Source organism: Biomphalaria glabrata, chromosome 11 (genome assembly GCF_947242115.1).
Source record: "Biomphalaria glabrata chromosome 11, xgBioGlab47.1, whole genome shotgun sequence".
NCBI classification, from domain to species: Eukaryota; Metazoa; Mollusca; class Gastropoda; family Planorbidae; genus Biomphalaria; species Biomphalaria glabrata.
This window is the reverse complement of record NC_074721.1, coordinates 17,498,005-17,520,309: the sequence shown is the minus strand read 5'-3', so window position 1 is coordinate 17,520,309 and position 22,305 is coordinate 17,498,005. Positions and strand designations below refer to the sequence as shown.

Here is a 22,305-nt window from a genome sequence, read left to right as displayed (position 1 = left end):
AGATAGATAGATAGATAGATAGATAGATAGATAGATAGGTATGTAAGTAGGTAGGTACAGAGAGAAAGAAGAGAGCACTTTTTTTTAGTTATCACTATATTGTATTTTTAATTCATACTTTTTAAAACAGACACACACATACATAAATGCCTTATGAACAAAATGTAATCCTGATACCTACGCTGCAGCTAACACTACACACATTTTTCTGCCTGGTATACTAGTGACAGTGTAAAAGGACATCCTTCAAAATTCCTGGTAGTCTTATAGACTTTTGGTCTGGGAGACATTTTCTCATAACTAGAAAACGACTGATTCTTATTCATTTATGTTTAAGTCGACCTTTTCAAAGAAGGGAAGAGAAAAATGTCAAAATGATTACTTAAGTAGACACTTGAACTTTATTATTCATAGCAGTTGTGTAATTATATATCAAAATGATATATCAAACGTCAATGACTCTAGGGGCCCAAGTGCTTGTTTGTTAGAATTTCCGTTTCTACTATTAAGCCGCCAAACAGTCAAATTAACTTTAATCCTAGAGAAACATCTGTGGTCATGATTTTATTTGTGAAGAAGAGAGATTAGAAATGTGCGCAACGTATTTGCAAAACTATTTTTCCATATATCACAAAGAAGCGACGAGTCTAAGGGCTTGGCTTCCGAACCGTAGGGCCCAGGGTTCTAATCCTAGTGAAAACTGGGATTTTTAATTTCGGAATCTTTAGGGCACCTCTGAGTCCACTCAAGTCTAATAGGGAAATATAAAGGCGGTTGGTCATTATGCTGGCCACATGACACCCTCTTTAACCGTGGGCTACAGAAACAGATGACCGATAGATCTTCTGGCCTAAACACAGCATGGTCTAAAGGTAAACGTCATAGATCCAAGAACTGGCATTAATCGAATGTACATCATTGCCAGAGGCGCGGTGGCTGAGCGGTAAGGCGCTCGGCTTCAGGACCGGGATTAGTATCATGGTGAAGACTGGGATTTTTAATTTCGGGATCTTCGGGCGCCTCTGAGTCCGCCCAGCTCTAATGGGTACCTGAAATTAGTTGGGGTAAAAATAAAGGTCGTTGGGCTGGCTGGCCAGAGAAACAGATAACCTCTACATCATCTGCCCTATAGACCACAAGGTCTGAAAGGGGAACTTACTTACGTCATAGCCAGACAGTAAAGCAGACGATATTTAAAAGACCGACCCTCACCTTCTTTTATATTGAAGCTGAACACTCCAAGACTGCACACAAAATCGGACCTTTAAAGCGCCTGGACATTAAGAAATTACAATCTTTGAATTGAGAGCAAATGGAAAGCAATGAAAGTCTTTGTCTACTTTGTGATTACCGGTGGAACATAAACATCCAACAAACAAGGAGACTATGGAAGAGTTACTGAAACCTGAGCAAAAATGCGCAATGCATAAAGTATCTCAGAGAAAATACATGAAGGCGGGTCAAGGTTAGCAAAAAGTCCGAAGACATGAAGACGAATGAGCTCAAATTGATTCAAGACGCAGTCAAAACAGCGTATAGTTCTTCTATTTAAGTTGTTTAAATGTTTCAACGCTATTATACAGTTTGAATGTTTCACCACTATTACGTGGTAACTGATTAGACCACTTCAACAATGTCCTCAATAGCTTATCAAGTACCAGCACAGTAACATTGCAAGTCTAATCCATCATTTACATACAGATTCTTCTTAATTCAATGAAGTAGTTACCACATCGAAACTATCAAGAACTAAATCATTAGAAAGAAAAAAATACATAGCATAGAAATAATCCTCTATTGATCTCTGTTTAGAGGCGCGTAGGTTGGGGGGGGGGGGGTAACGCGCATGACTTCCGAACTGGAGAGTCTAGGTTTCAAATCCTGGGATTTTTATTTCCGGGATCTTAAGGGCGCCTCAGTCCATCCAGCTCTAATGGGTACCGGACATTAGTTGGGGAAAAGTCAAGTCGGTTGGTCGTTGTACGCCTACTGGCCACATGACACCCTCGTAAACCGTGGGCTACAGAAACAGATGACCTTTAGATTTTCTACCCTGTAGACCATACGGTCTGAAAGGGGAACTTACTAATCACTAAATCAGTATTCGCTTATGACGAGGAGCCGCCAGTCAGGGGTGTTTTTATGCGTTGGCGAACTAAGCAGACGGCCTAATGTCGCAGCTGACAATGGGCCCGACAGTTTTAATCTATATATGTTTTTTTAGACTTTTTTTTTTCGAATAGTCTTCAACGTGCAAAGTGTAATCATAATATTTTTCAATTAAGAAAGCAGTTGAGGTCTTGAGTGAGAAGCTCGAATTGTCTTTTGTGGCGACTTACAAGAATACAAGCCATTTTAACAATTATGTCAAACGTGTTTTGTCTGCATCAGCTGTGAATAAAAAATATGTTGGTGGCAACTGGGTTTACGTAGCCATGTGAAACACTGCATTTAACCTTAATCTTCGGAATCGAAGACATTGCCGTAAACGAATAATGAAGATCTCAGGCAGAATTAAGATTGTGTGAGGGGACTGAATGTTCGTCATTTCCAAATAGTAAAATAAAAGTAGCCTAAATTCCTTAAAACTCATTGCGGTCCATGGGAGAGATGATATAGAGCTATTGGAATAGCCGACATTTAATGAGAATGTCATGTGGTCTGCACATTGACATGTACCCATGAGAGTTGTGTGGGCTCAGGGAGGTCCTAAGGTTCCCGAAACACAAAATCTCAGTCTTTGCCCAGTTTCGAACTCAAGGCCCCTCGGTTTGGTAACCAAACTACTCGAGCCTACGCCCCAAGAAACTGTCCATAGTGGCAGTTTAAAGTTTAATAAAAAAAAAAAAATTCAATGTACCGACTACCGAGGACCATGCACCAAGCACACGTCAAAATAGGTACATATGACATTAAATAACTCCAAAAATGTCATACTAAAGGGAGAAGATTCATGAAAATCTTGAGGCAAACTCACTACCATGCAAGCTTTTCAAAACTACTTCAAAAGAGAAAACAGGAACCATGATTCCATGCATATATGCTGATGATATTGCTCTATTGGGGAAGACACAAAGGTCATTATTAGAGGTTTCACAAAAATGGAAGAAGCATCTTGACTAGCTAGACTTAAAGTGAATAACCAAAAAAAATAATAATGTCACTAGCACAAGAGATGACAAGACAGAAGGACAATATATTAAAATGGTCTGAAGAAGTAGAAACCTTCAAATATCTAAGAAGAACAATGAAAAACAATAACTTAGTGACAGATGTAAAGGAAAGAAAAGAAGCAGGTATCCCCCAAACTCCAGGCTTACCTCTGCAGGCACACAACAGACCTATGTACTACTTCACAGGAAAACATAGGAGCTATGTAGACTAAATCATAACAGGAAACAGAAACTATTTAAAAGTCTGAATGCCATGAACAAATGCATAGTTTATTTAATTAAATAAAATCCATACAAAGAATACATATGACATGAAGAATTATTTGTACAATGTAAGCAAATGCATATACATAGAGACTACATCAAAAATTAAAACTGCAATCATTCATACTTATGTCACCTACAGACGTATTAGACTAACTACCTGAGCAAACATGAGTTTTGGTAAAAGACTTCTCATGCCAACTTTGTTTAAACATACTACATTCTGCAGCACATGTCCATGTCAACTTGTTGAGCATACCTTCCACTACACAAATATTACAAAGAAGTATCACATAAGCATTAAAGATAAACATTCCTCCCATTACACATCAGCTTTCATTCACACTTTCCCCAGAGCCTGTAATCTCTTGCTCCAGTTGTTTAACTGAGGAGCCATCACTTGGTGTAACCCCATCCACTGACTTGACTAGGTCTTCTCCTGATTTCTCTGTGTTCACATCTTGATCTTTGATGTCACTGGCAGAGTTACTTTCTCCTCCTGTCTGACCTAGTGATTAATGATGCAGTAAGTTATAAATTATTTGTGGACAGTATGGTCTTATTTCAAATAAATCTTATATGTTTTGTGCTGTTCTAAATTTTCGTACAATTACAGTTTACATGATGAAATGTTTTGACATAATATGTTGTGCAAATATTTTCCTTCACTGTAACATAGCTCATTTAGAAGATACACTTCCCAGTCAGCAAGTATTTTAATGATGACAATGACCGCATGGCATCTCTAGAGCTTTGAGCAATAAACTGTAAGCCTACATTGAATGATCAGTAATTTTCACTGGTATAACATGTCTTATGCTTTCTAGGCTAAAATTTGTCAAATTAACTCAATTAATGGAATTCCCATCAGAACAAGTAATAGAAAAAAGAATACTTTTTTAAAAGCAAAAGCTTATCTAAGGGAAAGAATTGCTAATTACTGCCATTTATCTTAAGATTGCAGGGTTAAGCTCCCTTTCTTCAATATAAAACAAAAATTAATGGACCTCATTCCCCAATTGTTAACAAACAACATTAAGTCACATGATAATATTGATAAAACAATGAAAAAAAATGTATTACGTGACAGCCATTATGGATTAAATATTTTGTTTAGAAGATATAGAGAATCACGTGGTTAAATGTTGTTTGTTTACGATTGGTGAATGAGGTCCATTAGTACTAAATGATTAAAAAAAAAGTTCCCCTTTTAGACATTGTGGTCTATAGGGCAGATGTTGTAAAGGTCATCTGTTTCTGTGGCCCACGGTTAACGAGGGTGCCATGTGGCCAGCACAACGACCAACAGCCTTTACTTTTCCCTAAGTAATGTCAGGTACCCATTTGAGCTAGGTGGACTCAGAGGCGCCCGAAGATCCTAAAATAAAATATCACATCCTTCACCAGGATTTGAGCCCCTGATTGGAAGCCAAGCGCTTTACCGTTCAGCCACCACGCCTCCCACTAAATGATTAACTAATTGGTTAATTTTTTGATTGATTCATGTATTGTTATCGACTATGAATAAGTATGCAAAATTTCAACTTAATCCGAGAATGGGAAGTGGGATAAAAAACATGTTAAAACTTTTTACCAGACAAACAGAGTGAGTTGATATAAGCTGTGTAAAAAAAAATGTGACAGTGTTTTTAACATATATGAGTGTAAGTATAAGTAGCAAACTAGATAGGTTAGGTAGAAATAAATATTATTAAGTTGAGTACACATACATCTTATTGTTATTCACATGTTAAAATGTTATCATGTCCAGATTTGCAGTAAACAGAGTTTATTCTTCTATTTATAAAGTGTTACAGCAAGGTTTAAAGTGCAGAGACCTTCTTATGATCTTCTAATGGTTATAGAATATTTGCCTGACCAACATACATAAAAAGACTTTTAAGCTCGACCAACGGAGCATTAAAATATTTCCAGTGCGAGGGCAAAGGGAAAATTTAAAACTTTAAAAAAATTGAAAGCCAAAATAAAAACAATGTTGCACACAGGAACATTCAGCCAGTAAACCTAAACTTAGAACAGTGGTTTTACCTTGTTGTTTTTTTTTTAATGCTTTCCACCTTCCATCACCCCTAACTAAAATGATTTATTTATAAAGCTTTGAAAAGTGAAAGATGGAAATTCATCCTAACCCAAAACTTCAAAGAATCAATATCCATGAAAAGATATATAAAGAGAGAGAGACCAACAATCATGAAAGCCCCCCAAAAAAAACAATAAATTTCATTTCAACTGAAAACTAGCAAAGGCTAAATATCACTGTGACACTTAAAACATGGATAAAATGACATTAGAACTCAATTTATGATTTTATTTGTTTGAGTGAAACATTTTAAAACTGGTCTTAGAACTTTTGACTTTATATACTTCATAGAATTTTATATGAACCCCAAGAAACTTGAAATCTAGGTTTAGAATTGGCTGATGCAGTACCAGGAAAAAGAAGAGGAGGCAGACAGAGAAAGCGATGGGAGGACAAAGAATGGACGGGCCTGCCACTGAAAGAGGTTCTAACTAAGGCAAAAGACAGAGAGGAATGGAGAAAGACAGTCGACAAATCTGGCATGGTGCCCCAACGGTCCAACAGACTAAGGGATAGGTAAGGTAAGGATAAAGCCAAATGTTTATTTCCATATGACACAAGCAAGACTTTCAACTGAACTTTGACTGTATTGAAATTTACCTGTTGAGTTAGTTTTAGATTCTGCATCTCTCTTTGATTGTTCTTCTTCCAATCTAAGTTTTTCTTCTTCCAATCTAAGTTTTTCTGCTTCTTCCCCCAGTTTCCTCTGATCCTCTTCCTGTTTATATTGTTCTGTAATTTGTACAAAAGAACAATTTGAATTGAATAATTGGGGACAAACAAAACTCCTAATCTCCAACTGTGCTAGGATGTGTTGTTTACTATACACTTCTAAGACATGAGTTGGGATGCTAGCAGCAGTGAACATATAAGAAGATCTCATCATGTCTCATTCAGAACAAGAACTATTTAATCTTAGTTTTATCTTAGTTATCTTAGTGAAAACCTGATGTGTAAAACTTTTTTTTTCAAAGAGAATTTTTGAAGCAAAAGTGACCAAATCCCAGTGTACAAGGTCTAACTGGGAAAGTGAGTATTTTTTTAAGCCTTTTTTTTTTGTAATCTAAAGATATTAAAAGTATATATTTTTAAAAAACTAGACCTATTGTTATACTTTTTAGAGTTATTTAAAAGTATGTCTTAATTATTTAAATGCACATCAAAGAGCAAAGTAATCAAGAGTCTGCTGGATCTCAGGTGTGTGTTATATGAAGTTCAACTCTAATGATAAACTAATAATTAAGAGGGGATCATGGTTTTATGAATGAGTTGTTAATGAGTGGTCACAAACACCGATACTTACTTGTAAAGTTCACAAATACTAGATCTAGTAGACCCAGATCTAGTTTAAATTGAATGTATTTGGTAAAGAATGTAACTCTTAGTTTGTACACTATGGATTTAGACATTTTTGGAATAATTGTTTCATTAACTGAGGTAAGTTAAGACAAAGTAATTGAATTTTGATTTTTTAAAATTTTAAATATCATTTTTTATAACTTATACAACATAATTTGGGGCTTTCATTGATTTTTTTTTAACACAGATGCATATCAAGAGTCTTTAAATCTATTTCCCAGGAGCTTTAGTCATATTTTTTTAATACTAAGGATCTATCTTTAATTGCAAAAAAATGGCTTTCTGGATACAATGAATCTGATTAAATTTGATTAATTGCTTACTGCAAAACCTATGAAAAATCTAAACCCAACATGATTATTATTAAAATAGGCTTTTTTCAGCATAAGTAGCAATACTGACTTTGTTTTAATGCATTAGAAGACAATGCACAACAGCTGTGATTTTAAAATAACATATTGTGTACATAAAAATGTACACTTACAAAATCTTACCTGCTAATCGCTCACAAAATTTCTTGTGTGTCGCCCAGTGTAACTTTTGACAATCTCTGTTACAATAAACTACCTAGAGAAAGTAAACACAAAAGCATTATGTTAATTCAGATCAAATATAAAGTCAATGGTAGATTTTTAAAATAAAATCCTCGAAATAAAACACTAGAATGCCAAAAATGACATTCAGATTTTATTTAATCTAAAAGAACCTAAGCATTTAGATTAAGCTGTTGAAGAATAATTTTAGTACTGTATTTGGCTATTCAAAGTCATTGTTTCAGCCAGCAGTCTAACACAGAATAATAAAAAAAGAAAAAGGGGTGAAGAACTGTATAGAAAATACAATAAACATAAAAGTAGGAAACCTTCTGGTTGGTCTTTTCTATTGCAGCAGACGTATTTTTACAAAGGTTATATCAGCTCACTCCATCAATCTGTCTGGTGCAAATTTTGTACACATTATTTCTATCACTTCCCATTCTTCTCAGATCAAGTCGAAACTTTGCACAATTATTTATTATTCCTAAGTAACATGAATTAATTAAAAACTTAACCAATTAATTTATTAATTAGTGGTAACTAATTTATTTTGTTTGATATAGAAAAGGGAAATAAATCTAACTGTACTGAGATACATGGCTGTAAAGACTAAATTTTAGGGAGTTCTACTTGGGAAGCTTCAAACTGAGTAGAAAGTTACATTGTAAGTGATTTTGGCTGATAACCTAATACAATGACAGGCAAAATACTTTTATCGAAGGTATAATAAAATAATCATAAGGCAATATTAACATATTTTAATGAAGTTCTCAACCTAAAAATTTAAAAAGAAAAAAAAAACAATATAGTTTACCATTATATGTATATTTATGTTGTATCTAATTGTTATTTTATTGTTTATTAAAAAAATAAATATTTAAAAAAATACATTTGATGCTGATATGGGGTCAATTTAGAAATATTTTAACGTGAATATTTTCAAATATTTTTAAAGTAAAACAAGGTGAGTTAAGTCCTTGGTCCATTCTCTGAAGAAAAAAAAACAAGTTCTTATTGAAATATGCCTGTGACAAGATTTCTTTCCACTGAATGAAGTAATACACATGATTTTTTAATGAGCTCATTAATAAATCATCTTAAGAGGTAGAGGTAAGTAAAAATGGTTTTACTTGTATACAAAAATCTTTTCATTTCATTTCAAAGTATGCTTTTGTTTGGAATGCCAATATAGTTTCAATTGGTAAATTTTACTAGGAACCCACATATTGAATTCAGATCCATAATTGCTAAACACTCCTTTTTTTTATCCTACAAAAGAGTTAAAAACTATTTGATTTGTTTATCTTTTTTTTTTAACTTGTACTTACCATTTTACACTTGGCACATTTAGCTTCAGCTTTGGCCTCTCCACAAGTGTCACATCCCTCACTGGCATCCCAGGCAAACTGTTGACCATTCAGTGAGGAGATCAGGATGGACAATGCAGTTGGAGTGTTACCCTGGTGAGAACAACAAAAATATTTTGCAGACTACCCATTCATATTTTTTAATTGTACAAACTATATATAATATAAAATTCTAGATTACAATTTAGTTTGCAGTTCATTTGTTGCGTCATATATAACTTATAGTGTGCTCTGTTCTGATCACTTATGTGGACAGTTCTAGATAGTAAGTATCTGGGAGAATGTTAGCAGTTATAGTTAAGCTCAAGTTACATCTTAATTTTAAAATGGCATCGGAATTCAGACTTAGGTCTCCTCAATTAAGTAGCCAAGATTGAAATGCAAGCTAAAATAGTTTTTTTTAGAATGGCTTTTAATTATCTAACAATAGATTCACTCAAATTCCCTCAGTTAAGTGGCCAAGCAGTTAATTTCTTTCAACCAGGCATCCAAATGCTATAAGGACTCTTACACAGATAAAAACTAAGAGAACCTTGCTGAAAAAAAAAGTCATTATTTCAAAATAAAATATTGTTCTAATAGATCAAACTATAAAACAAAACAGCTATGAAGTATTGCTTTTAATTATCTTATAATAGCTCACTATTTTAACAGGTGCAATCTGCCTGACTAGTTGCTGCAAGAGTGCAGAAGTTGCATAAGGAAAATCTTTGATTGCTTGACGAACCAAACGTTCCTGGAATTCTAAAAATCCATCTTCATCACGTCCTTTCATTAGGCTGAAAGAAGATTGGTTTAAAGAAAGAAAAATTGAAATTTATCAAGTTCATTTGGAGTTTGAAATAAGTTGTTATAAAAGAATGTAGATTGTATGTGATTAAATTAAAGACCTTATTTTAAAGTATAATTTGAAGGCCTACAAATTGATTATAGATTGATTGTTTCCTAAGGTTTCCATCGTAACTTCAGACCAATAATTCAAAGGTACCTTTTTGGCTAATGCTTCACTTCCTTAAAACTTACAATAACCCAATCTAAAAACTGATCGATCACAGCACTACACACTTTTGACTACAATAGTATGAATGGTCATTCTTAATATTAAACCATTCATTCAGTGAAAATATTCTTTTATAGACAGAAAAACAAACTAGAAATTGTGGCATTAATCTCTCCTACTACCAAATTGTTGCAAAGTTTATTACTACCAGTATATGTCCAGCATGTCTAGCATTAAAGAGAGCTTTACCTTTTCAACCATCCATTGAGAGACTTGTCTTTGTCTTTGCCCCGGGCTTCTGCAGCGAGCTTGATGACAGTTGAGATAAAGTGACATTTCATGGCCACAATGTCATTGATCTCACGAGACTTCATGTTTTTCTCAACAATGCGAGACAGGACTATGCAAACTTTGGCAGACTCATCCAAAAGCTCGGGATGGTTTTGCAGATACAAGGAAATCTTAAACGTTTAGAAAAAAATATAAATAGTGAGAACATTAAAAGTTTTTGAAAAAGGTGTTAAGGATTACAGGATCATTGTAATATTATTACATGGGATCAATTACAAATTCATTGGAAGTCAACATTTTTCCTTGACTAAAAACAAACTAAAGCTAACAATAAGTACAGTCTCAGTCAGACAATATTTGTTTAATAAAACAACAAAACAACAATAACCTTGGCGATTACCTATTCTTCTTAGATAGTGTCCCTCAACCACTCACCTATACTCAAGTTATTAGGGTTCTTATTATTATTGAAGCTCTTAACAGTACAATTGATAACATCGCTAACAAAAACTAAGACTAAAAAAATCATTTACCTTCACAGGGTGTAGGTTGGTGAAGTTAACAAGTGTACACAGGGCAGGAGCAACATTAGGAGGCAGTTTGGGCTCTTTCTCTAAACCTGAAAAAACAAGAATTATATTTAACTATCCATGCTGTAGGCTAAATACCTGTGGTGATACAAGTTCCTTTAAGTCTTTATATGCAAAGAATATTTAATAACAATTTATGTACATAAGGTTAACTTTCAACACAAACGAACCCAATAGATGTTTTTCTTTCTCATTGTTGACAACACACACTCATGACTGCCCTCCAGTTTACTAACTGTCCAGGTACACAACACTTGACTGTGTGTCACAACAATACCAATACATTATATCATCCTGCTCATTTTATTTATATGTTCCAATGGTTTAGTAAGCCATATATACTCCTAAATGTTGCACTGAACCAAGACTTAAATAGTCATCTAATCCAGGAAAATTGTTTTAATATAGTAGGATAATGAATAAAAAAAATGCATTTAAGTTTCTTTTAGAGTCACACATCTTTGCTTCACATTAACTTACATCTGAATCAGACATAAAACTGGGAAAGTAAATAGACAAAAATAAGAGGCTTTTGAGTTGTGCAGTTGGTATAATTGTTTGGAAAGAAGGAATATTCTATAAAGACACCTATATAATTAATGTGCAGCTAAACCATCAATGAAATGAAATTGAGGGATAGCCATAGTGTCTGTTCTATCAAGATGGTCTAAGCACTCAAACTCTTTTTTCTTCTTCTTTGTTAAATTTTATTTATGTACATGCTTATGCATACTTAATTATTAAAGTAAAAATGTAGACTATTTATAAAGATACGGGTCATATATATATATATTGTGTCTGAAATAAATTTGAGTAACATAAGCTGCCTTTTTTTGCCACCTTTAAAAAAATGATTTCTATATAACTATATATGTGAATAAAATATACACACGCTCATGAAGCTTAAAATAATTGCAACTAAAGTATGTATAGTCTATGCACAAAAGGGTCTTTTCACTTTGCAGCTTCTTATGCGACTAAAGAGGCCTATTATACCCTATTATTTTTTTCTCCCAACTGTTGGGTCAAATGACACCAAAAGGGTATACTTTAGTAATACTATACTATAATACTATACTACGATTTTTAGTAGAGCTTTTAGTCTTTGAAATCCAAATGTGACAGACGGGTGTACAGCGAGTACATAAAAGTACATTTTATGGGTCTATGGGGCCCATTAACTATATAAAAACTGTCTGATATTAAAGTTGTTCTTACCTTGAGGTTTAGTGTAGTAATCTATCTCCTCTCTAGGGAAATAGTTATTAATGACACTCACACATTGATGTTGACCTGCAGACAAAATAAAAATACAAATTAGTTTTTAAATGAATCAAAATGAAGAGTTTGCTGAAATTTCTTTCAAAAGAAGAAAAGACATGAAATAATCCCAATTTTACATACTGACAACAGTAGATATATTTAACCATGCTATTCCAATCTTCTAAAATTATCTCCTTATTTCAAAAAAAGACCATGTAGATTTTTTATTTAGCTGCAACATGGAACCAATAAGAATAATTAGTTTTTTTAACTACTAAACCCCTCTCAATCTTCCTCTTTTGATTACCAATTTCTAGAGGTTTTCTTATAGTCTCCTGATTTCTTCATATCACTTTCACGTCTTTTCCTATGTTATTTTATTTTATTGTATAAATCAAATCTTATTAAATCGACAATTTAAGAAAATAGATTTGTATGTTTAAAATTGAACTTGAAAATTCTGAATTAATGAAATATTTGAAAAATAAGAGTAAAAAAATAAGACGAAAAGGGCTTGTTAACTTGAAAGTCTGAAGCTCTATGAACTAAAACTAAATACTACCAACAAATGCAGCCATTTGGCTAGCTGTCCTGTTCACAGAGTTAGTGTGGTTTACATTGGCTCCAGCTTCTAACATTAACCTTGTCACATCGCGATTGCCTAAAGCAGAAACAAAAAGAAAAATATCAAATCAAGTAAATTATGAGCTATTGGTTTAAAATAGACCATTAGAGTCCCTAATAACCATTTTGTTACTCATACCTAAATAAAAATTGCAAAAATAAATAAAAAGCTGGTACCTGAAAGAGCTGCAAACATAAGAGCTGAATAAGAGTTTTCATGGTAATTAGAGTTCACATCTGCTCCATTAGCCAGAAAGAACTCACACAACTCTTTATTTCCCCTGAAGGCTGCCAACTGTAAAGGTGTCATGCCTTTCTAAAAGAAACAATTGAGGATAAATTATTTTAATTAGAAATCTTCATCTTTTCAAAATTCTATTTTATAACAGTTGCAAAGTAATATCCAAAAGCTCAATACTGCAAGAGGAAAAGATGCTCAGGTTGCACTCATGAAATTTCAGTGAAGAGTGAGATTCTATCTCACAGACATGCATATTTAACAGAAATTTTTTTTTTTTAATTATGTTATTTTACAGCTCTATAGCTAATTTGTTTTTATTAAAATAACACAATGAAAAAAAAAAAAAATGGATTACATCATCTGTCTGGGCAGCTTTCTGATGTAATATGGGATAACTTTGTAAAAGATTTTCAAATCAATTTGAATTGATTATAAATATTTGGCACAACGCCACACTTTATGCCAAGACTTAGACTTACTTACTTAGACTTAGGTCCTCCCGCGCCGTTCGGCGCATTGGGCGGCAAGCTGTCTCCATAATGATCTGTCACTGGCAATGTCTGAAGCCTCTTCCCATCTGGTGTCCACTGTTCTGAGGTCCTCCATGAAGGTGTGTCGCCAGGTAATACGAGGACGTCCCTGTTTGCGCTTTCCTCGTTTTGGCTTCCATGTTATCGCAACTCTTGGTGTGCGTAATTCATTTTGACGTAGAACATGTCCCGCAAACCTCATGCGACGCTCAGTCACAACCTCACTAAGTGTTCGACTCCCAGTTCGGCAAAGGATTTCCTTGTTTGAGATCCGGTCTGTGTAACTGACTCCCAAAATCCGTCTCAGCCATCTCTGTTGAGCCACATTTAGTCTTTTCTCAATTTTGACAGATGACTTCCACGTCTCACATGCATATGTAGCAGTTGAAATGACGATTGTGTTGAGAAGGTGTATTTTTGTCTCGAGTCCAATGGCTTGGCTAGTCCAAATAGGCTGCAGCCTTTGGAAAATGCTCCCTGCCTTTCCTATTCGGCACGCTACATCATGGTAAGCATCTCCATCATTTGTTATGATGCTGCCAAGGTACGTGAACTTGTCCAGCTCTTCAAGCTTTGACTCGCCAAGTCTGACGGGGACACCCTTTGCCTTATATCCCACTCGCATAATTTTAGTCTTATCCAAGTTTATGCGGAGGCCAATTTTGGGTGCCTCTCTGTCTAGGCTCTCCGTCATTTCTTGAATGCATTTATTTGTAGCCCCGAGTAGTGCAACATCATCAGCAAAGTCCAAGTCCGTCAATCGGAGTTGTTCATGCCATGGAATACCAAAGGCAGTCTGGTTCATTGCTCTCCTCATTATGTAGTCGATGGCTAGGAGGAAAAGGAAGGGAGATAAGATGCACCCCTGTCTCACACCTGTCTCGATTGTAAAAAACTCTGTTGTTCCCTCTTCTGTTTTAATGCAGCAACTAGACTGACTGTAAAGGTGTCGTAGGATCTGGACGAATTTTTCTGGTATACCGTATTCTCTAACTATTTTCCATAGTGATTCTCGGTGGACACTATCAAACGCTTTTTTGAAGTCCACGAAACTGATCGTTAGCCGTCGTTGGTACTCAAAACTTTGTTCTATGATATTTCGTAAAACGAAAATCTGCTCTGTACATGATCTGCCTCTTCGGAAACCTGCTTGTTCTTCTCTGAGCCTTTCATCTACAGACTGTTGAAGCCGTCTCAACAAAACAGTGCTGAAAACTTTGCCTGGGACAGAGAGGAGAGTAATGCCCCTCCAGTTGTTACAGTCTGCCAAGTTGCCCTTTTTTGGAAGCTTTACAATCACTCCCTTTTGCCAGTCCTCTGGGACTTTTGAAGTTCGCCAACAGAGATTTAAGAGATCAGTCATTCTGTTAACAATGCACTGTCCCCCATATTTTAGCATTTCTGCTGATATCATGTCAAGTCCTGGTGCTTTGTTATTCTTTAGCACTGCAATGGCCATGGTAACCTCCTCAGCAGTTATTGGGTCTGTCTTGACCTTGAGATCATTGTCTGGAGAGGGGTCCTTGAATATGTAAGTTATGTCTGGCGAGATATGTTATGTATGCCAAGATATGCCCTTTAAAACTTAAAGAATTCTAATTCTATACTAAAAAATAAACAGATGGCATGATAAAGCCTATATAATTTAAAATAAAAGTATTTATAGTTCAAATATTAAAAATTCTAGTTACTAGTTACAATTACTAATCCAATATAGTCAGAAATATATTTTCTTTGATAAACATACAAAATAGAGACTTTTTTACATTAGTTCTTAAAAGTAATCCTACAAACTTTCTAGACATTCTAAAAAAAAAAATGTAAACTGTTAAAAAAATCATTAAAATAAATAAATACTAGGAGTACCTGGTACTTTGGTGTCTTTTATTCCTTTTTTAATGAAAGACAATGTAATACAAATTAAGCAGGACAATTTAACTCTTACTCTTTGACTCCGTAATGACGCACATAGATTTTACCCAGCAATAAAGCTCTTATCAATGCTGGAAATGTCAGTGTTTTAAAATTTATTTTCCCATTTCTTTTTTCTCCTATATCTGTTTTTATTAAAATTATCTTGAATAGTTTCCCTTTTCTAAACATCTGGAATTTCCTTCTTTCAATGTGTTTTTACAGTGAAATATTTTTTGAAAAAGTGGTGTCTTAAAAAGGCTATTTTCTTAAGATTTATGTTCTGGATGATAGTGATAGGGGATAATGAGCTCAGAACATTCATTTTATGCATTGTTAAATGGTTTTCATTAAAAGTTATGTGAAAATATGAATAAATATCATAAATAATTTTTTTTTCTACTTTTGATCATATATTTCCTAGATCTAATATAGACCCAGTCAAACAGTTAATAAAATAAAACCTAAAATGAAACAATAAAATAAAAAGAACTGCACTTACAGGGTCCAAGCAATCAACCTTAACTTGAGTTGCTTTGACATGACTAATGACAGCTTCATTGGAACCTGATGAAAGAAAACTTAATTTTACTACTCTACACCTTGTGTAGACATTAGAAATATACTGAAGACTTAGCTTAGTACCAATCAATATATACTTGTTACTAGCAATAAATGAAAACCCAACATTCTACAGAATGCTTCTAGGCAATGACTACATTCCTTATTGTTATACTTTTTCTAAAGATTATCTTAAAAACTCAGGCCCTATCAAGAATCAGAATCAAAGGGAAATATTGGAAAAGTCTTTATTTACAACTGAAAGAAAAAGAAATACACTTTTAATATTTGGATATTTTGGTACTAATCTTGTCAATTCACCTCCAATTTTTTCCATTAGGAGCAAATCAAAGAGGTATATCATGAGCAGGAATACTGTAAGCAAATTAAACTTTGCATTATAAACTTGCATAAAGTTGGATCAAAATAGATCACACTATGTTTTTTAAAATGTTTTACATGTTTAGAATGTTCCTTAAGAGTTGAAGATAAACTACATTGTAGCCCCAACCTCCTGCAGGACAACAGGCAATGGCAGCATGTAGAGTATGAACCTGGGACCATCAAGACGACCAAACAACAGTCCAGCACGCACAACCATGCAACAAGAACCTTCAAGATCCCTAATTCAGCTGTACATATCAAGTAAAAATGGAAAAACTCATTGTTGTCTGTGTAGACTTTTGAACAAAGATGAAGAGAGAAGGTTGCACAATGACTATTTGATTTATCCAATTACAGAATTGGCAAGACAAATGATGAAATAATGGAGACAGCACAGTCCATCATTGCTAGATGCAACACTGCATCACAAAGCTCTGAAAAACTTAGTAAAATGCAAAGGCTGCATATATTTTTTTCTAGTAATCCAATGCTGGCCTTAGAACTCCTATATCCTTTAGCAAGGAAGGAGCTATCGTTACTCCCACCACGTTAATGAAATGGTTCTAACAATTTGCTAATTTGTTTATTAACAAGCCCTGAAATGCTATGCATCATTAGTCACTCTCAATAATTTCTCACAAAGAAGAGAAGGATCATCCTTGATGGTTGAAACTTCTATGAACAGGTCTTCACCAATGTGGTCTCCTGCAAACTCAGCATAGCTGTTAGCTCTTAGAATGTTTTCAAATCTTTAGTTTAAGTTGTCTTTGAATAGTACACAGTCCTAATAAACATACTAAACAGTAGTTAACAATAGTAGTGAGTAGATCTATCTAGAGCTATATTCTAGATCTACTTACTGGCACATTCTTATTCTAATACTCAAATACTTGAAATTCGAGTAGTTACACAGTATAATATTGTAGTAAATCTAAGGCAATGAGATTTGTGATTTGAGGCACATCGGCACAATTTAGGCCATGTCGTGCCTGCAGTCCCTTAAGGACTACTCTCTCTCTAAACAACAAGGGTCAGATTCTATACAGTCATATAATTAAAATCAAGGTCTATTCACAGTTAAAATAGTAAAGGTAGTAAAATTTTAAATATTTGGTAAAAATCTAGTGTAAATAGTGCATGTTCACAAATTCAGAAATCACATCTTCGTAGATAGCCCCACTTCCCGAATAAAGCCCAGTACCTTCCCAGGGTCGACATTATTAAATAGTGTTTTTAGATTAGTGGCTCTAAAATATTTCGCCCTGACATCCTGGTATCTGGGGCAATCAATGAGGATATGTTCCACAGTGAGGCGAGAGTCACAGTACTCGCAAAGTGGGGGCTCCTCTCTCTTCAGTACAAAAGAGTGCGTGATGTAGGTGTGGCCAATCCTAAGTCTGGACATGGTTGTGCTACCACGCCTTGTCAGACCCTTAGATGTGGGCCGCCACCTGACATCCGCCACAATCTGCCTGAGTTTACTGTGAGTCTCAGCCTCCCATCGGTTCTGCCACTCTCGATAGGTGGCAGAGGCAATACTTTGTCTCAGGTCCGAGTAGGGAATTTGGGTTCCTGACACCGCATGATTTAGGGCTCTCTTTGCTTCTCTGTCTGCGGCTTCGTTTCCCTCAATGCCAACATGGGAGGGGACCCAGATGAAGGTGACATCCCTACGGTCGGCTGTTATTTGGTCCAACAGCTTCAGGCTCTTATGTACCAATGGGATGTCAGTCTTCATCCGCCCCAAAGCTTGCAATGCAGATTTGGAGTCGGAGCAGATTATAAATTTACTCCTTTCTGATGCTTTTACGGCCATAAGTGCAAGCAATATTGCGTGCGATTCGGCCGTAAAGATGGAGCAGCCATCGGGGAGTCTACGGGAGATTGTTTTGTTCCGAAAGGAGCAGGCACACGCGACCTTTCCCTCCATTTTGGATCCGTCTGTGTAGATGGTGCCACAATCTCCGTAGCTCTCCTGCAGTTCCCTAAAGTGGACTTGTAGTATGCTTGGGTCTGTATTTTCTTTTTTGAAATTAAGGAGGGATAAATTTAATTTGGGTTTATTCATTAGCCAAGGAGGATTCTGAGGGGTTTCTATTTTAGAGATTTGGTCAATGGGTGGGGTTAAATTTTGAATGGGTTCTCTCATTCGAAGGCCCAACGGCTGTATGACGTTAGGCCTTCGATTGTATAATTCTACCTCTGTGGGGTTAAATATGGAGTCAAAAGCAGGGTTCGTGGGGTTGGATTTTAGCTTGACTATATACTGCATTGCAAGCTTTTTCATTCTTATATCCATGGGGAGTTCTCCAGCCTCCACATGGAGACTTGGGATAGGTGATGTACGAAACGCGCCGAGACAGAGACGCAGGGCAGCATTTTGTATTGGTTCCAGTATTTTTAGGTACGACTTCCTTGCTGCTCCATATATTATGGATCCGTAGTCTAGCTTGGATCGAATTAGACTCCGATAGAGCAGCAGCAAGGTATCTCTGTCAGCTCCCCAGTCCGTATGGCTGAGTACTCTTAGTATGTTTAATGACTTTTGGCATTTCTTCTTAAGTTCCTTAATGTGGGGGAGAAAATTAAATTTGGAATCTAAGGTGAGGCCTAAAAATTTTGTAGTTTTCACGACAGGGATCTTCTTTTTGTGTATAAATAGTTCAGGGTCTGGGTGGAGTCCCCTTAGATTACAAAAATGCATACTAACTGTTTTGGAGTCTGAGAATTTGAAACCATTATAGTTTGCCCAACCCTGAATTTTGTTTAAACATAACTGTAATTTTCTTTCTAAGGTGTTCATGTTTTTCCCATAAGTAAGAATGACAAAGTCATCAACATACAAAGAGCACTCTATGCCAGGGGACAGCGCATTTATGATGCTATTTATTTTAATGTTGAACAGGGTGACTGACAGAATGCTGCCCTGGGAAAAATCTAAGGCAAGCACTCAACGAAAGGAGGTAATAATAGATAAAAGGAGGTATGTATATAATAATACTATTAATCAACAATGTATTTATTTAGTTATAAAATAAACAATGAGACATGTACTTCAGCTATCAAGTCACAGGGACCTGAGGGAGTCTCTTAAAGGGAAACTCCGATGGTTTTTCAAATATGAGATATTGACTATATATATATTTAAATTCTGCATAAAAAGTTGTAATAGTAAACATTTTACCATTTTTTATTTAAATGCTTAGAAATATTTATATTTAATAAATTAGTCAGAAAATTCTTCACATCTAAAAAGAAACGGGGTTCTTTGAGATTTTGTTTTTAGGTTAGGTAAACATCACTTCCCTCAACAATACTGAAAGGGAAACAAGATTTGACCAATAGTATCGCTTCATTCTTACAGTAGCTGTTAGGCTTAGTGACGGCCTAGTCAAGCGCTATGGTACAGTTATATATAGATTTAAAAGCATTAGGACAACCAACTCGAGAAAAAAAGTACATTTTCATCTAAGCCCCTCCCTGTCCCAAGAAGAAGATAGATCGCAGGTCTGACTGATTTGAACAAACTGGTCAGTGTAAGGCTAATTGAGACCACCTGTAGTCAGTCATGACAAGACAACCAAGCGATAGTGTTTGTTGTGTGTTGAGTGGTCAGGCGATAAGATACACACTGCCGTGGTTAGTCAAGCATGTAAATCTCCTTTAACACTCATTTTTTTCTTTGCTTACAAGATCTAGTTAACTGCTTAGACGAAGATATATTTCTTTTATGAGAATGTAAATAACTGTATGGTTTTCCATTATACAGTAAGTCAATAGATTAAATTAATAGGCATGTGTGACGTCACAAAGAAACCTGGTGAAAGTCTGACCGTCCTGGATGCACAGGAAAATATTATTATTATTATTGCAAATAAAAACAAAATAATAATTTATTCATTATCTGTAAATCAAAACACATATATTACATCAAAAATTGTCAAAACCATCAGAGTTTCCCTTTAAGTTCTATGAGTCCTTTTCTAGATCTATCTAAACATTAGTACACTCTACAGACCACCAAAGTGTTGTCAATCGAGGTCCTCAATACACAGTTCCCTAGTAGATCTATATACTGGTACTACAGTACTACTACTAGTATATTAAGTATATTATTAGTAGTAGATTATAGGTCTAAGACAGTATTATTATTACTAATAATACTAATATTAATAGTATAATTACTATAAAATACATTAATACTAGATTCTAGTTAATAGTATAAGTATAGTCTATGTCTATAATATTATACTTATAGTATTATTATTATAGTTATAGAATAGGCTTATAGGCAAATTTAATTATAGATCAATAGATCTAGATAACTAGTGACTAGATTCTAGATCTACTATCTAGAATCTAGACCGTAGTCTAACTCTTACTGAGTCTTACTAGATCTACTTAGCCTGACTTAGTTTAGCCTTTAGGAAGGCAGTTTAGCGGCTTAGTCTAGTGTCTAGGTGACAGTAGGCGAGTAGTACTAGATATCTCCTCCAAGTTAACTAAGTCGTCTAAGTAGAGTCTATTAGTAGATCTAGTAGCCGTAGTCGTTAACTAAGTAGATCTCTAGAGTCTAGTATAAGTAGTAGTAGTAGTGTCACCGTGACTTTGAAGTATGAATAATGAATTTATTATAACTGTTAGATCTAGAGCAGAGATTCTAATTAATAAATCTATATCTAGATCTTAATATTTCTGTATGAATGAACACCGGTACCTTTTTCAATAAGCTCAAATAATTTTTTTTCATCTGGAGTTCGCTTATCATCCTCAGTTTCTCCTGCCATCTTAACCATATCAATTCAAGTTGTCGAACCTGGATTTCCGGAAATTTCTAGACACAGTGTTTTTGTAACTATGGTAACAGGAAATAAACTGAAATATCAAAAGCAAGCAAGACATATAATATGATATAATATAGATCTACTTATATAGATCTAGAATCTATATAGATCTAAATATATATAGAATAATCTAGATCTAGATCATTTATAAAAATTAAGATCTAGATTTATATATTAAAAGTGTCAGGGACTTTAGGAAGACGCTAAAGCATGCATGTGTTCATAGGAAGTTTTCAAGTTAAACTAGGGCACAAGAGGCATTATATAATGATTAATTTGACAGAAAAAAAACAAATCTAGATTCAAGATCTATAAATGTCTATATTAATAATAGATCTATATTATGAACACAAAGATCCTGATTGATTCAATAATAAACATTCATCTTATCTATCTATACAGGGACGCCGCGAGGGCTGTGGTTGCCTGGTTGCGAAATTAAAAATGCCGCGCCCCCCCCCCTTTTTTGTTTCTAAAAAATAATTCCATTAAGACTGAGCTGGACAGTATTCCAAAAGTGGCCTTTGAATTAAATCCATTTTTGTAGACCATTCCATTTTTTCCTTGCATATTTGCACCGCTGTTGTATTCCTGAAGTACAAATATGGACCATACACTAGGAACAATTTTGAATAGGCCCCTATACGTGCCTACAGAAATCTGAATTGTTGGTTCTTTATGATTGACATTAAAAACTGATCTCGTTCTGACTATAATACTCACTTATGCTCCTGTATTTTTGACGATTATAATCGATGAGCTGCGGCGGGTATATTACAATGAATAGCGTAAATGATCATGATCTATATACAATTTCTCGATAAACATTGACTGCTCAATAGTGGTACATGGTCTGGACGTGGATATGTTCCCCTGGTTGTTATTGTATTTTAAAGTAAAATAAAAAAAAAAGCTTCAAATACAAAAGCCGTTGGAACTTTTTCAACGTTCCGTAAACTTTCATAATAATTATCACGATTGTATTTTGGAGAGATGTGCATTGTATCCACCATCATCTGACATACACTGATTCAGAGTTGCCTACAAATCTATCCAACAAATGAAGCAACTCAGCGCTGAATATTTTTCATTAGTTTAATACAAAGTAAATGATTCAAAGTACAAGTCACTTAAACAATGACTTGAAATAAAACATAGTATGGCAGTGTTTCTCACATTCTGAATATAATATATGGAATATTAAACAATATCTATAGCCTTTAAATTATAATCGCTTTTCACTTTCGTCACGACGTTACCACAGAA

General features: G+C 34.7%; 1 protein-coding gene across 1 annotated transcript; it reads right to left on the bottom strand.

Moving 5' to 3' along the window:
* Nucleotides 1-3,422: 3,422 nt before the first annotated feature.
* LOC106054889 (ankyrin repeat and MYND domain-containing protein 2-like) lies at nt 3,423-21,065 on the bottom strand. Its single transcript, XM_056004653.1, has 12 exons — nt 20,913-21,065; nt 15,753-15,817; nt 12,746-12,884; nt 12,507-12,605; nt 11,900-11,974; nt 10,625-10,710; nt 10,050-10,261; nt 9,444-9,579; nt 8,762-8,893; nt 7,392-7,464; nt 6,139-6,270; nt 3,423-3,945 (listed from the first exon to the last, which is right to left on the bottom strand). Exons 1-12 carry the CDS (start codon nt 20,989-20,991, stop codon nt 3,767-3,769), a joined length of 1,407 nt encoding a protein of 468 aa, XP_055860628.1. The 5' UTR covers nt 20,992-21,065; the 3' UTR covers nt 3,423-3,766.
* Between the last annotated feature and the right edge of the window lie 1,240 nt (nt 21,066-22,305).